This window comes from Eurosta solidaginis, chromosome 2 (genome assembly GCF_040869045.1).
Source record: "Eurosta solidaginis isolate ZX-2024a chromosome 2, ASM4086904v1, whole genome shotgun sequence".
NCBI classification, from domain to species: domain Eukaryota; kingdom Metazoa; phylum Arthropoda; class Insecta; order Diptera; family Tephritidae; genus Eurosta; species Eurosta solidaginis.
In genome coordinates, this window is record NC_090320.1 from 24,761,734 (window position 1) to 24,778,998 (window position 17,265).

The 17,265-nt window shown below is 38.4% G+C and overlaps 1 protein-coding gene and 1 long non-coding RNA gene across 2 annotated transcripts in view; one reads left to right on the plus strand and one right to left on the minus strand.

The window, feature by feature from the left end:
* Nucleotides 1-17,265, minus strand: part of LOC137239394 (uncharacterized) — an 853,500-nt gene that overhangs the window by 445,637 nt on the left and 390,598 nt on the right. The window lies entirely within an intron of this gene.
* Nucleotides 6,204-9,484, plus strand: LOC137239056 (early endosome antigen 1-like). Its single transcript, XM_067763977.1, has 3 exons — nucleotides 6,204-6,261; nucleotides 7,030-8,263; nucleotides 9,051-9,484. The coding sequence occupies exons 2-3, from the start codon at nucleotides 7,132-7,134 to the stop codon at nucleotides 9,482-9,484; spliced, it is 1,566 nt and encodes a 521-aa protein (XP_067620078.1). The 5' UTR covers nucleotides 6,204-6,261; nucleotides 7,030-7,131.

Below are 17,265 nucleotides of genomic sequence, written 5' to 3' on the forward strand. Positions count from 1 at the left end.
ACACTCTTGTACTCAAATCAATTTATACAATCTTCACTTGTGATTTTATATCCAACGCATGACATGCATTTCCATTACAACATGCATTTAAATCATGCCAAATTTGACATCACTGAACACAGATCCAATGGCAACATTATTTCTTTAAATCTGTTTGTCAAATATCTTCGCATTATCTCATGTCACATTTCACCTATTTATTTAGCAATTAAGTAATTTAACCCAAGTTAGGTCCTCAATTAATTAACTTTAAATGACTAACTTCATATCAGCCAAATTTAGTCGTATATAAATAAATATTATATTTTAAAATTCTGTCAATATGTTTTATTAGCAATGTAACGAATTTTGGGGAACTGCGCTTATTTTACACCTTCTACTAACGTTCGTATCGCTAAATTGATGAATAAATAACTCCAGTATTCAATAATGCAAAATATTCCTCCAAATGTCTAGACATTTCTGCTTCTAGAATCTACTACTTGGTTACCAGCTATATGCATGTGTATTTCTAGTTTATAGCCTCTGGCATAGCCATATGCGTGTATATATGTGAGTACTATTTCGGCTGATGATTACACGTGTTTGCGAGTATCTCTTCGTTGCCTTGTAAGTGCATATGTGTGTAAATGATGATTGATTTGATTACGTACCATGAGTGGCAGCTTACTTTATTGTTGTTGCGCCTTTATTTACTTAGTATCAGATTAGTGATGTGAGTATCACTTAGTGATACTAATATTCGTCACACTGCCCTCCACCTAAGTCTGATCGTCCCAATCAGACAAATCTCTCAATCTAACCGCTACTAGCCTCTCCAAATGAACAACCCTTATATTTCGTGGTTTCCCAATGGTTGTGTGCGGGCCTTCACAACTGCACCAAAATTTGGATGGAACATATTTCCGCCGGTGAGGGTTGTATAGCAGTACCAAATCTCCATCCAGGAAACCTTCCGAATTATTGTTCTTGCCGTACCTGCGTTTCCTCCTGCTACTTATTATCCTGGACCGTTCCCTCACACTCTGTTGCTTGGCCAATGAACTACTTCGCAGAGCTTGATCTTGACAGATTGATTTTGCATCATTAGTGTCGTCTTGACGGTTCACAACAGTAGTGCGCCCCGGCTTGAAACTACCCTTGCATTCTCTCTGTGAAATTCTTTTCTTCGTTTTAGTGCGTTGATTTGGTTTTGTCAATGCCAGTGTTTCTCTCGCAGGTATCTTTGATTTTGCTTTGCTTGGCCCATTCGTTCCATCAACTTTGCCCGATCTAATTTCTTTAACTTTTGTGGTCTCTGTGGAATCTCCTTCACCAGCACTCGCTTACTGCTGAACCATTTTTCCAAACTGAAGTTAAGTGGCACATCCTCGTCCTAATCCTTCTCTGCATATCGATCCTGTGTGACCAGGTGACCAGGCTTCCCGCATTTGATTACTCTATTACTCCGCTTTTACGATCCTTTCAGCGCCTCCAATATTGTGTTCACCCAGTCTGGCCTTTCTACGTCCACACGGCGCGCTTTGAAAACTGGTTTACACAGAAGCGATGCTGTTTCCTGAGTCAGCGTATGGGATACTGTTTCAGCAAATATTGGCTTTGGATTTGCGTATATCGCTTGCTTCGTTTCAACATCTCGTATTCCATTAATAACAAAGCTCTGAATTTTTACCCTTTCGGTGTATTCCATGGTTGCGTCCGCATTTGCTAGATCCGTCGCAAGCCCATGCGTGAGAAGTTATACTTCTTTGGCATTAAAAAATAGTTTCCAACGTGACTGCTCTGCCAATATGGTCAATACACCAAAGCCAAAAAAAAAAAAAAGAATTTTTAATTGCATGCAATTAATTAATTAAAATAATATAATAATAGGAATGGCAAAAGATAGTGTTGTTTTTGTTGAAGTGATAAGGACACTTCCCGTAGGCCTTGGGGAGTGTTGTCGTCGTTGATGGTCCTTTCCCGGATGCAGATCCGGTACGTTCCGGTACCAAGCCCGACCATCTCGGGAATGATCTGTTATGACCACATGCGACCTTCTTGTCCATCCCGTTGTTGTTGTTGTTGCAGTGCTTCGCCACATCCAATAGGTGCAACCAATCACTAATTGTCATCAATGCCCTCTAACGGGAGTCCACGGAAACTTGCAGTTTCAACAGGGATGTACCATAATGGGAGGGGTGTTATAGGCGTTGGTTCCACATTACAACTAAAGAGATGGTTGGTGTCATCTGGGCACACATTGAAAGCGGGGCATACATTTTGTATGTCGGGGTTGATTCTGGATAGGTAAGATTGATTCTGTTATAGTATCCAGATCGAAGTCGAGCTAGAGTGACTCGCGTTTCCCTGGGGAGTATGCGTTACTCTTCCGTAAGTTTGAGGTACTGTTCTTTGAGTACTGTTTTCACCGGGCACGCCTGTTTGTGGAGTTCGATGAGGACCTGCTTGTGTTTTTTGGCTTCATACGTCTGAGTTCTCAGGTGCCGTATTTCCGCATAATGCTTACGGAGATGACTCCTTAAGCCCCTGAGCGGTGTTGGCTCATCAATCAGATGTCTGTTGGGATGCCCAGGTTTCTAGATATTCAACAGGAACTGTTTGGTTAGCACATCATTTCTATCCCTGATGGAGAGTATTCTCACCTCATTATGTAGATGGTGTTCTGGAGACATAGGAAGATAACCCGTGGCGGTTCTGAGCGCAGAATTTGGCAGGCCTGTAGCTTCTTCCAGTGAGCGGTCTTCAGGCTTGGCGACCATATCGGGGACGCGTAGCATGCAATCGGTTGGCCAATTCCTTTGTAAGTGGTAATGAGCGTTTCTTTATATTTTCCCCAAGTACTGCCAGCAACAGTTTTGATGATTTTATTACGGCTCTGGAATTTCGGTACAATTGCGGCTGCATGCTCACCAAAATTTAGATCCTGATCAAACGTCACACCCAAGATTTTGGGGTGTAGGGCATTGGGGAGCGTAGTGCCATCGACGTGGATGTTCAAAATGGTCGACGTTTGGGACGTCCATGTTGTAAATAAGCTCGCGGAGGATTTAGTCGGTGAAAGCTCATCGATCTGTGGGCCTGGGCCTGTGGCCATTATTGTTCAGTCATCGGCGTAGGAAACGATAGTAACTCCTTCTGGTGGCTAAGGTAGCTTTGATATGTAGAAATTAAACAAAAGTGGGGATAGGACACCACCCTGTGGCACCCCTTTTTTAATTCGTCTTGGTTTAGATGATTCGTTTCTAAATTGCACCGATGCCTGCCGACCACCCAGATAATTAGCGGTCCACCTTTTAAGACATGGGGAAGGGTAGACCCTTCCAGGTCTTGCAGTAACGTGCCATTGTTGACCGCATCAAAAGCTTTTGATAGGTCTAGCGCAACGAGTACTGTTTTATGGTGGGGGTTTTGATTTAAACCGCAATTTATCTGGGCGGTTATGGCATTTAGAGCGGTGGTGGTATTATGGAGTTTTCTAAAGCCATGCTGATGACAGGATAGCTGCCAATTTACTTTGTACTAGGGGAGCAAAATGGCTTCAAGCGTCTTAGCTACTGGCGATAGGAGAGATATCGGGCGATATGACTCTCCTATGTTAGCTGGTTTCCCAGGCTTTAGTAGAGGGACCACATGGCCATTTTCCATTTTTTTCGGGAATTACAAAGGTGGAAAGAGACAGGTTGAAGACATGTGCTAAATATTTGAAACCCTCTTTCCCTAGGCTTTTAGGCATCGGCATGACTATGCCGTCTGGGCCCACTGCGTTGGATGGTTTAGCATGACCGATGGCGTCCTCAACATCTTTGGCGGTGATGGTAATTGGAGACGCGCTGAATTTATGTTTATGTGCGCGTCTGTTGGCCCTCCGTCTACCACTTCCTGAAAAAAAGTTTCGTAAATTCTCGTCGAGACAAAGGTTTACTTATATACGAAATTTCAGGCAAATCGGACAGTGAATAGTATTTGATAGAGTAGATCGGTCCCTGTTCCGCTTCCCGCAAAGAAACTTCACAGGAACACTCTTCTGGCTCGCGCAATAAATACGATTTATAACAATAAGTCAGATCCTGGTCAACTTTCCGAGAAAGGAAGTACCCATATAACAATTTTCAAAAAAGCGCACCATAAATTGTTGCATATAGAATACGTCGGTCCGTTGTCCTTTTCCCGGAATGAAAAGCTTCTCAAATATTATATTTGTCAAAGAGGTACCCTGTACAGAATTTCAAGCGAATTGCGCAATAAATAAGATATTTTGGAATAGGTCGGCTCCTGGTCCACTTCCCGAAAAGTTTCTCAAATAATGAGCTGTTCACGAAAGTACCCCTATACTAAATTTCAAGCAAATCGCACTATATACTATTTTAATTAGAATAAATCAGCCTCTGGTACACTTTCCGGACTACAAAATATCCTAAATATTATCTTTGTCAAGGAGGTACTCCTGTGCTGAATTTCAAGCGTGCGGCACCATAAATACTACTTTTTACAATTAGTCGGTCCCTGGTCCACTTCCCGGACCAAGTTGCAAATCCACAGCATTCTCAAACCCTCTTGAACACACACACAAAATTTCATCACAATCTACTGAGTCATTTAGAAGGAGTTCTGACAAAAGCACGTACAGAAGATATATCTATTAAGATATACGTTCGGAGTAGAAGCGATATGTAGAAAATTCTCAACAAAATGTAACATTTTTGTAATATACAAAAACCAAAAAATATTCGATGAAAAAATTAATGCAATATATCGATAAAAAAGAAAAAAATTATAAAATTGCATTAACAATAAAAATATCCATAAAAACTTCCAATTTTTAAAATAAAAAGCGATTGTTGAAAATAATTGAAACAGTCTATGAAAAAGATTGTGAAGAATCGATACAAAATCACAGGTCTTAAATAAGAAGCAATAAACAAAACCTTAAAAAATGTATAAGAAGCAATGGAAATGACACCGTATGGCAAGCATGGAAGGATCGAAACAAATGTGAATCAAGGAAAATATCAAAGAAAAATAATTCACAACAATTAAAAGATTCGAAAAAAGACACAGATTGATTAATTAATTAAAAATCAATAAAAATTATGTCGATAAGAATAATCGATAAAAAACTTTATATAAATTATCGAAAAACTTTGCCTTTGTCAATTACATAGGAAGGAAAGAGTCGAATAAAATTGTAGATGTTTGCACGATAAAAGTTTATAAAATAAATCGATAAATAAAATAAATTAAAATCGATAAAAACTTACATATTTCAAAAAACAGCGATGGAAAAAATAGTGGATAAATTTGGCAACCTCTTCAGTGTTTAAAATATTTATTTTTAATGTTGTGATGGATAAAATCCACAGATCTGTAATATAAAGAAGAAAATATAAAAAAAAATATTGATAGAAAAAATTTAAAGGGTGTAATGCAAATAAGAAATATTTAGAATAAACGAACCAAAAAATGCTTTCCTGTTGAATAATAGGAATAGACGAAACCATTGAAAAAAATATTTAATAACAATCGATAGAAAGGATTCCATGCATAAGAAAAAATATGAAAAACAAGCAAATTAACTAAGTAAAATTCGGTGAAAGCGAAGTTGTTAAAATTAACGGTAAAAAATTGACAAAAAAATCGTTAAGAACATGTATACAAAAAAAGTAAATCGAAAAACTCAATAAAATAAGTATAATCTGCATAAGTTGAAAATAGCAGATTAAAGGCGCGATATAATTTAATCAAAATTGTTTCAATCGATGAATTTTACATATTGTCACGAATATTAGAATCACTAAGTGATACTCACATCACATCGCTAGGGTGATTCTAAGCAATATGTGCGTAAATAAATAAATCATTATGTACACATTACGACAAGCAACATTTACATACACGCAGCGGGGAAATACACATAAACACATTAACCGTCGTTTACCCACATACATACAAGGCAACGAAGAGGTAACTCACACACAGATGTACATAGTTAGTCAACAGTAAGAGTATTACTCACATATGTACACGCATATGCCTATGTGAGAGTCTACAAACTACAAATAGGTATACATATATATAGCTCAATTACTAGGCTAAACAAGTAGAACATTCTACAAAGAGAAACATCTGGAATATCCCAACGAAGCAGAAAAGAGTATAAAAGCAGCAAAAGCGGAGTAGTCTGACTTGAGTTTGATTTGAGTTGTCAAGCAGTTACGACTAAGACGATATCTAGCGAGCAATAGCAGTATTATTTTGAAAGTCAGTTTCATTTAAGCTATCAGTTTGGTTATTAAGCTATTCGTTGCACAGTTTGAGTTTTAGGCAAGGTGCACACAAGGCTACGCGTCATAGACGCTGCAGGAGAAATTTGTACGCTTTGATGCCGAACACATGTATTTGAATGGAGAGCTGCATGAAAGCGACAAAGCATGAAATATTCGTGTAGCTAAGCATACAGCAATGTTGGTCGCTGAGCGTACGTACGCTTGAAAAAAAGGAAGAACAAGATGTTTGTGTACATTTTTTTGTATGCAAATTTGTGTAATTAGTTAATAAGTATAATTTAGTTAATAAAAGTGCGTGAAAGGTATATTACCAAAGCGAAAAAGGGTACCAAACACCACAACAGCTTGGTTAGACATTGTTGAAGCATTTAAAAGGCTAAAAAGTGTTGGAAACTAGAAATCACCCTTTTCTCTAGTCCGCGGTGGGTTAAAATTGCCTTTCATAATATATAAAGGCACGGGGATGCAAACAACGTTTAATACCTATTTTCCTTTGGTTTCGGGGACGGATATAGCTGAAGAAATTAAATTTTTTTATTTTTTTCAATAATTGTTTGCTTTTTGTAGCGACGCTCGAAAGTAGCTTCATGTGCAGATCTTGAGGCGTAGAGAAATTGTAGCTATATGAAATATCTTGTACGCGTCTATGACGCGTAGCCTCGTGTGGACCTTGCCTTATTGTGAAGTATTTTAATAAAGGCCATTTTTCCATTATTCAATATTGGATTTATTTATTCTACAGTTTAGCGATACAAACCTCGCAAATAAGAGGATTTGCAGCAAATTCGTAACAATTGGTGTCAGAAGAGGAATTGTTGAATAAATTCCAGAGGACAACAAGGACATGGCAAAGTTCAGTGAATTGAAGATCCAGCAACTGAAGAAGGAGTTGGAGAGCCGTGGATTGAATACAACCGGCATTAAACTCGAACCTCAGGCACGACTACGAGAGGCAATAGAATTAGAAGCAATTGACGTGGAAGAGTATGACTTTCATCTTGAAGGAGAGGAAACAACAAAAATGGCAGAGACAGTTACGCAGGCAGTTACGAGCACAGACTTGAACATGATTTTGGCTGCAATATCTGCTCAAACATCGACAGTGGCTTCTCAACTGGAATCGCAAAAGACAGATATAACATCTAAACTGGCATCTCAACTAGAAGAACAGAAAACGTATATGTCATCTCAACTAGAAGAAGAGAAAACGTATTTGTCATCACAGATGGAATCCCAAGAGACACGAATAACATCAAAGATGGAAACACAACTGAAAGAACAAGAGGCACGCATAACAGTACAACTCGAAGCGCAGGAGGCGCGTATATCATCAAAACTCGAAGCGCGTATGGACGAGAAAATAATGCAGTTTGAGGAAAAAATCGAAGCCGAGGTGGATGCTTTGAGAGGTCGTATACAGGAGTTGCAATTACATCGCCCAGCTGTTTCAGCAAGCAATCCAAAGGTAAAAACACCATCCTTTGACGGTTCTGTTCCTTTCCAGGTCTTTAAGCTTCAATTTGAGAAGACCGCAGCAGTGAACAATTGTAATACCGAAGATAAAGTTGCAGCATTGTTCGTGGCTTTAAAAGGACCAGCTGCTGAGATCCTACAGACCATCCCAGAGTATGAACGTAACAGTTACGAAGCATTGATGGCTGCTGTAGAACGAAGATACGGAAGCGAACACAGAAAACAGATCTACCAAATAGAATTGCAAAACCGCTACCAAAAAGCTAACGAGACTTTGCAGGAGTTTGTTTCGGACATTGAAAGATTGGCTCATCTTGCAAATGCGGATGCACCCGTGGAATACACGGAAAGAGTGAAGATTCAGAGCTTTATAAATGGCATACGGGACGTCGAAACGGAGCGAGCCACATATGCGAACCCAAAGCAAACATTTTCTGAAACGGTATTCCATGCATTGACTCAGCATACAAGCTCATCGTGTGAAAGTAGAAAGGCCAGAGTGGGTAGATACAATTTTGGAAGCTCTGAAGGGATCACAACAGCAAAATGCCGGAGTTATGAAATGTTTCAAGTGCGGTAACCCAGGTCACATTGCACGTCATTGCAGTAGCAATTCCAATAGTTCCAACAATGTGGGTGGCCGTAAACGCAGAGCTGAAGGAGATGAGCAAATCTCCAAGTCCACTCAATCGTTAAACTAAAGCGAGTCAGCCGCAAGAGGCGCCAGCTGGCTCCCCCAATTGAATGCCCCATATTCTAAATCTCGCAAATCGGAAGAAGGTCAAACAATATTACTGTAGGAGGACATGTGGATGGAAAGGAACGTTTACTGACTGTAGATACGGGTGCATCTCATTCCATTATTCGAGCGGAATTAGTCAACAAGAAGATAAGACCATTGCATGGAGCAAGATTGCGTACAGCCACTGGAGAAGACACCACGGTCCTAGGAGAAGTAGTATGTGAAGTCGCAATTGGGAACGTCACGGAAGTATACAATTTTATAGAGGCGGAAATTGTTGATGAAATCATAATCGGAGTGGACTTCTTAATCGACCAAGGCATCAAGATCAATATGCAAAGCAAGATTATGCGATATAAGAACATGGATGTGCCACTTAATTTCGGCTACGAGAGGCTACAGCAGTAAACGAGTGATGGTGGAAGAGAATCAGCAAATACCACCAAAATCAGAAGCAGTCATCTGGGCAAAAGTTGATGGAGAGTGTGGGACAAACAAATTGTGGGTTGTCGAAGCAGCAAACAAATCAACACCGAATGTTCTTGTAGGGAAAACCCTGGCTATGACAAAACAAGATGGACGTTTTCCGATAAGAGTACTCAATGAGTTCAATTCACCAATCAAACTTACCAAAGGAGCTATATTGGGAAGATGTCAAGAGGCTGATGTAATTATTAACTGTGAACAGCTCGAGGAGCACGTTCCAACCAGCAACAATGATCTTTCAAACGACATCATGGCATGGACGGAGGAGCTAGAGGAAGATTATCAGAGTAAAGCAAAACAACTGCTCCTAAACTACGCGAATATATTTGACCAGAATGGCTTCAAACCAGGCCGCACCAAAGTTGTGAAACATCAAATTGACACTGGAGATGCGAGGCCGATCCGTCAAGCTCCTCGTAGTGTTCCACTTGCGAAGCGGGAAGTTTTAAGTCAAATCGTGCAAGAAATGAACGACGTTACGAAAAAGGATAGCTAACCATTGCCAAGAATTGACGATACTCTGGACTCCCTATCTGGTACGAAATGGTTTTCCACACTGGACTTGAAAAGCGGCTACTGGCAAGTGGAGGTGAAGGAGGAAGACAAAGAGAAAACAGCCTTCAGTGTTGGTGATGGTCTTTGGCAATTTACAGTGATGCCTTTTGGACTTTGTAATGCACCAGCTTCTTTCGAGAGACTCATGGATCAGGTATTGAAAGGACTACATTGGAAAACATGCTTGGTGTACCTGGACGACATTATCGTATTGGGCAAGAACTTTGATTAACATCTTAAAAACTTAGAGGAAGTTTTCCAGAGAATAGCTGGCGCTGGTCTGAAACTAAGTCCCAAAAAGTGTTCGTTGTTTAAAAAGGAAGTAAATTATTTGTACTGCGAATGAAAAAACAGAAGCTGTAAAAGATTGGCCAAGACCACAGAACTTGCATGAATTAAGAAGTTTCCTGGGGCTGTGCACATATTACCGCCGATTTGTACCAAACTTTTCCAGCGTAGCCCATAGCCTTCACGAGCTTACAAGAAAAAATAAAGCTTTTCAGTGGAAAAAAGAGCAAGAATTGGCTTTCCAAACATTAAAAGAGCGGTTGTGCACTGCTCTAATGTTGGCATATCCGATTCCAGAAGCAACGTTTATTCTAGATACCGATGCGAGTGGATATGCTATAGGAGGCGTTTTATCACAACTGGTCGATGGACAGGAGAACGTAGTTGCATATTACAGCCGATCAATTGGAAAACCAGAGAGGAACTATTGCGTTACACGGAGAGAGCTATTAGCATTGGTAGAGTGCATTAAACATTTTCATAAACACCTCTACGGGCAGCGATTCCGCGCCAGGACAGATCACGCAGCGTTGAAATGGCTCCTGCAGTGCCGTAACCCAGAAGGTCAATTGGCACGGTGGATCGACCGACTATAAAGCTATGACTTTTCCATTGAGCATCGAAAAGGTAGTACCCATGGAAATGCTAATGCAATGTCACGAAGACCATGTAGTTTGGAATGTAAACACTGTTCAAAAGCTGAGACTAAGGAAGACATTATAGATGTTCGGTTTATGACTATGACGTGTTCGGATGACTGGGACATGGAACAACTAAGGAAGTGTCAGCTAGAAGATTCAGATCTGTCCCATATTGTGCACGGACTCGAACGAAATGAGAGACTGAATAAAGAGGAGATGTCAGCAGAAAGTCCTATTGTGAAGTCATATTGGGCCCAGTGGAATATTTTACAATTGATATCCGGTTGCCTGTATCGAATATGGGAGAATGAGGACGGCCAGTGCAAGAAGACACTGATAGTTGTTCCCAGGAAAAGGATTCCTGACGTTCTCAACGAGCTACATAATGGTCCAAGTGGAGGTCATCTGGGAATCACGAAAACGCTCGAGAAGATTAAACAGAGAGTCTAAGCCGCCTTCACAAATATTTAGACGGCGTCAAAATATACGTATGCGCAGCCATGCGCGGCGAAGTGGAAGACACCAACGAGCGACCACTGCCATCGTCGTCAACGATATTTGGGAAGGTCAGTCAAGCATTATCAATCGGCAATCGCGGATGCGCTCCTTTGTATAGTTATATACAAAACATTTATATTCAATACCTTTAAACATATATATTTAATTTTGAAGTTTGAAATTAATTTATAATAATTAAAGTAATAGAAATAGCGAAACATTATAACGTTTTAAAGAAAAACTATTGACCCTTTTAATTGGAAGTGTTAAGTGTAGCGAAGAAAGACCACACATTTGTTCATGGTCCTTCGCAGCCATCTTTGGCCCAACCCCTAAAATTATAATTAAAACAAAAATTTAATTAAAATCGAATTTTCGTTCGTTTGAAAAATAAATATAAATTTTTTAAAACAAAACATACAAAAGTGGAGACACAGTGAATAAAAGCTGAGTGAAGGAAGTGTGGAAAAAAACAACACAAAGTTTAAAAGCTGCTTATATACATATATACAAATAGAGAATTGAGCATATTCAAAAAACAAAAGAAAAAAAAAATTGCGAAAAAAAATTTTAAGATCTTTAAAACACAAAAGAAAAAAAAAGTTTTTGAAAATTGTGGGCGCACTCATCATACAAACATATATTAATACAAACACTTAAATGCACAGAAATATTGTTTTTTAAAAGAGAAAATGAAATTTTGAAACTCAAAAAATAAAAAATTAAAAATCATCTTACCTAAGCAACCAAGCAGCAGCAACAACAGCCAGCTTATCATCAACAACAAGCAGACCAGGCAACAACAACACAATAAGAAGCAGTACATACAAGAATTGGTGAGTAGGCAATTTTTTTAATTTCCATAAAAAAATACCAGAAAATAATACAACTTTTTCCGCAAAAGTTATATTATTTTTTGTAAACTGCAAAACATATACCACGTATATATATGAATATTGCGGAAATTTTCTTACCGTTGGTTTTACTGCAACTTTTTTGCAACCAAAAATTGGAAGAAAATATTCCGCTATACCAATAGGCAAAATCCGCCAATTATATATATAAATATATACATATGTAAAATGTATGTAATATGTATTCAACCAACAAAAATTGCAGTTTACTTGCCTACTCAAACCCACTGTGCAAGAACAACATCAGCAAAAATTTACCCCGTTGTTCGCACAGAGCGTTGAACTTGGCGATACAGTTCAACTTCCAAATCATTTTTTCTGCTTCGCAGCATATAGAAAAGTATAATATTCATACGTATGTACTAGTGTTGGGAACTATCGAATGAATTCAACTATCGATAGTTAGTTACTGAATGATTTTAACTATCGAATGAATTTTTTCATTCATTCTTTCATTCATTCATTTGAACTGCTCTTTAGCTAGCCAGAGGCCAAAAGAACAATTTCTGGATCGTTTTAGTTACCCCCCGGGGTAGCTAAAGAACAAACCTATATAAGACCAAAAACGTCGTGTTCCAATGAAACGTGATCCAGATACAGCTAGAGATTTAACATGCAAATGCAACAACAATGTGACCATATGGATCAATTTGTTTTTGCATTTGCATGTTAAATTTCTATCAGTATCTGGATCACGCTTCATTGGAACGTAACAAAAATGTTAAATATGACTAAAATGGTGTAAATAATGAAAATATTCAATTTAAATGCCTTTGTTACATGTTCTGCAAAGTGCATGCATGATATGCAAATGACCTTTGTTCGCAACCCACTGAGTTTTTTTGGTATCACCACTTCATATGGCCAATATATCAGTACTCCCCCAAACCTGCGGGGAGATTTTATGCCGCTATAACAAAAACAACAACAGGAAAGAAGATTACTTAAAATGGATTTTTATCTGTATTATTCAAATCTGTTTCAGAGGCATTATTGAGTGCCTTAACTTATACATATACAAGTATGTACATCGAGTTGACATGAAAAATACCTTCAATGTTTAAATTGCTGTTGAAAAATATTATATCTAGTTTATCTCCTTTAAGTCAGTTTCTGCTGTCGTTAATTATTTGCCCTGCTTTCGAGAAAACTCGTTCTGACGGAACCGATGGTGCGGGTATACATAAATATTTTCTCGAAAGCATATGTGACCGGGCCTATGAAAAGGTGGCTTATGACTCAAAAAAGAAATTGCGAGAAACAGCTGTTAAAGATAAAAAAACTATCGAAACCAGAAAAAAAGTGGAACATTTTTTTTTTTTTTGAGTCATAAGCCACCTTTTTTTAGGACGGGTCACATATATAGTTCTGGAAATGTTGACTGGCTACGATTCCAATAGTCTAGAGGATTATTTGATCGATCAACAAAATTTTGCCTTAGATATTGCTCCAACTGAATATTTGCAATGACATTGGGCGCGTTTTGACAAATTGTTTTTGCTTCAGCAACTCTTTCATCGAGAAGGTCCCAGAGAGATACTTCGCTTTTATCGACCGATACTTCTCTTGGGGTGTTGGTAGGAACACTTGTGTTTTGTTGCCGTATTATTTGTATTTGTTGTATTATTTGCCTTATTTTCATTTCCAAAAGCAAATTTTTTTAAACCTATGATCTAGGAATGTCGATTTGGCGCACATTTTGTCAGACTCCAACTGCCCTAATCGTCTCCAAACTATATCTAACAATCTGCTCTTCCAACTTTCTCCCTCTACAGTTTTCATTTTGCGATTTCGTACTGCGTATTGAAGACTCTGATTAGAGGCACTTCCAGTGATATCGTGGGATAATTTTCTCCTGACAATTCGGTTGTCGTGGCCTCTATGGGCTTGAAAAGGTTAGTGTAATCCAACAATGTTTCCCATTCTGATCAATTGAGGAAATCAGGAGCATTTGGCAGGGAGTGGTTCTTTTACCAAGCATATGCGCTCCATCATTATAAGGGTGGAATTCCACCGGGTAGGGACATCAGTTCAGTAACACCCATTTGCTTTTGCATACTTTTTAATTTTTTCATCGCTTGAGAACTATGGTTAAAGTAAGTGACTATGGCACGACAGTTGGTTATCAGGACAGTAACTTATGGAACAGCTTTGATGACATCAATTACACATATATTTAATGTGTGCGCTACACATGGGTGGTGGTGCTTCTGTAGCATTTCAATTAAAACCTTTTTAATATTAGCCCCGTTATCACTTACTATAGCAACTATTTTGTCAAAAACCGACCACTCATCAAATATTAACTTCAATTCTGTAGTTATATTTTGGGAGGTATGATTTCCTAAGATTTCCTTTGTTGATAAAACTGCAGAAATCGTTTTGTTATCCCGAACGAAATGACTAGTAACTGACAAAAAAGATTTTTGACTACCAGAAGTCCACATATCACTTGTAACTGAAATATGTGTTACAATGTTGAGCAAGTCATGTAGTTTCTTTCTTACTTCATTGTATTTAAAAGGTAGCATTGTATTTGATAAAATGTTTCTGTTTGGCAAGGAATATAATGGCTGAAGCTTTTTTGTATATTCTGTAAATCCTACATTGTCATCGATGGAAAGCGGCTGCAAATCTTTTATAATCATCTTTAAAAGAGACTCATCAATGTTATATTTTTCTTGCTCTGAGAGCTCAGAACGTGTGCTGGTAACAAATAATTTTGTTTGAACAGTCTTCTTCTCAAACATCCACTATTGGAAATGTCTTCGGCAGGTATTGTTAAGGAACTTCGCGCTGCACTCACTGCAGTAGTTGAAGAAAAAGAGAAGTAGAACTACGTTCCTCTTTTGAAATTACTGGCACAATTTCTCCTGAAGTTATATTCCTTTGTTCTGAGGAAGACGGATGCTTACGGCGTAGATGGTCTTTTAAATTTTATGTGTTGCCAGAAAAATTAAATTTTTTTTGCATATATGGCATTTAACTTCATTGCCATTTTTGATAAAAAAACTCCCAATCTACACAAATTAAATAGTTAAAAGCACTTCCTCAGTTAAAGTTTTTTAATAATTACCACACTTAAAACGTTTGTCGATTATTTAAATTTAAATAGAACGAACGATTTGAAGAAATAGTAATGAGCGAATCATTCATACCAAAAACTAGTAGTTCGATAAAATAGTAATGAACGAATCATTCATACCAAAAACTAGTAACTCGAAAAAATAGTAGTGATCGAATCATTCATACCTAAAACTGGTAATTCGAAAAAATAGTAATGAACGAATCATTCATACCTAAAACTAGTAATTCGAAAAAATTGTAATGAACGAATTTCAAATGACTATCGAATGAATGAAAATTAATGAACTATCGAATAACTCGATAGTTTTCATTCGATAGTTCCCAACACTAGTATGCACATACTTACATACATGTACAAATAATTTCAAGTTGCTTTTCCAACATTCCTATTTATCCACTCTGAGAACATCATACGTGTTTACTCACACGTTCAAGTCGCTCTTCCAGCGACATTTTCCCAGCACGTATAGCTACATTAGCAACGAGAGTTGTGTACTGCTGATCAAATTTATCAACCTCTCTCATATTTGCAATTTTTTCATCTTTCTTTGCTGCACTCACCCAACAGTGCAATCAAGCGCACTCAGCTTCACAAAAGAAACGCTACATTAAAGCGACGAGGAAGCGAATCAAAACAAACTCTTCTGTTTGTAAACATAAACAGAGAAGCTCATCTGATTCTCGTGCATACGTTCGCACAAACAAATATATATACATACATACGTTTGTATATTGCGCACGTACATTTGTACTTATTCTGGCGTACAAAATTAAGTTTGAGATATTTTCTCCCTATAGGAACTTTCAAAAAAAAATATCCGTACAAACTTCAAGTACATATTATTATTTTCTAATATATACATACCTATATATACCAGTTATTTACAAATACACGTTTATTTCCACACGTATATTTACACGTATATATAAGTGAAAAGTGTTTGTGATTTTTTTTTTAAGTTTTATATTTTTTGTTTTTACAAAACATTATACATACTATTGAAATCCGAATTTCGCGGATTTAAATTATATAAGGAACGTCCCGTTGTCCGTGCTTGACTCCATTTTTCAAAAAAAAAAAACAAACACCGCCACCAATTTAAATTGCCTTTTTTTAAATTTCTGTGGCACGAAGAGTTTTCCATCTTCGAATTTTGCGAACGTTCTCTGAGCGTAAAAATATTTTACTCGGTTTTTTTAGTGAGAAACCAAAAGTTTGCATAAAATGCCTCTCAGTCCCCCAAAAGTGTCCGAAACCGGGACAAAACCAAAAGGTGGCCCAAAGGAAGAAACGGCCAAGGAAAGGTCAACATCCCCCCGCCGGAAATCCAAATCAGTTGACCCATCCGCGCAAAAGTTCATCGCGGAAAGTGACAATCTGATGAGATACTGTGCAAAATTCAACGAAGCACCGATTCAGGATCACACTGAATCGTATCTCATGATAAAGAACAAATCACTAGATGATTATTGGGCATGACTTCAATCGGTTTACGATCTGGTATTTTCGAAACCAGACGAAAGTTTCCATGAAGATTTTAAGAGTTCAGTACAAGGCAAACAATCCGCCTGCCTTGATACGTATGAAATGACAAAAGCAAAGATTGCCGATCAACTTTCATTGATCAAAATGATGGCAACACCGAGTCCACCATCCCGCGTGGAACAACACTCGGCTGAGGCAAATATTTACCTCAAAGTCCCAGCATGCGACACGGAGACCTTTTATGGTGGCTATGAAGAATGGCCCGCTTTTCGTGATATGTTCACAGCGGTGTATATTAACCACCCAAGGCTCTCCCGTTCTCAGAAATTGTACCATCTCCGGTACAAAACGCAAGGAAAAGCCGGCTCCATCGTCAAGCAATATGCGTTGAGCGATGATAACTTTGACCTTGCCTGGGAAGCTTTACGGTCACGATACGAAAACAAGCGGATCCTGGTTGACAACCAGATAAAATCCTTACTGACTCTTGCCACTATTCCATCCGAAAACAGTGAGCAACTTCAGAAATTGCAAAATACAATCAACTGCCTATCCGTCCTTCACTCCCAAGGAGTTACGACAGACAGTTGGGATCCGATTCTGGTGTACATTTGTTCATCTAAGCTCCCCGAAACAACCCTGTCACTTTGGGAACAGTCTCTCTCTTCTCCAAGAGATCTACCCTCATGGTCACAAATGAATGACTTTCTCACCTCGAGATATGAAGTCGTTGAAAGAGTCAATAGGCTTCAACCATGCAAACAAAAACCAGTCGCTCATCAAAATTCTGCGCAAAACAGGTCCTTCA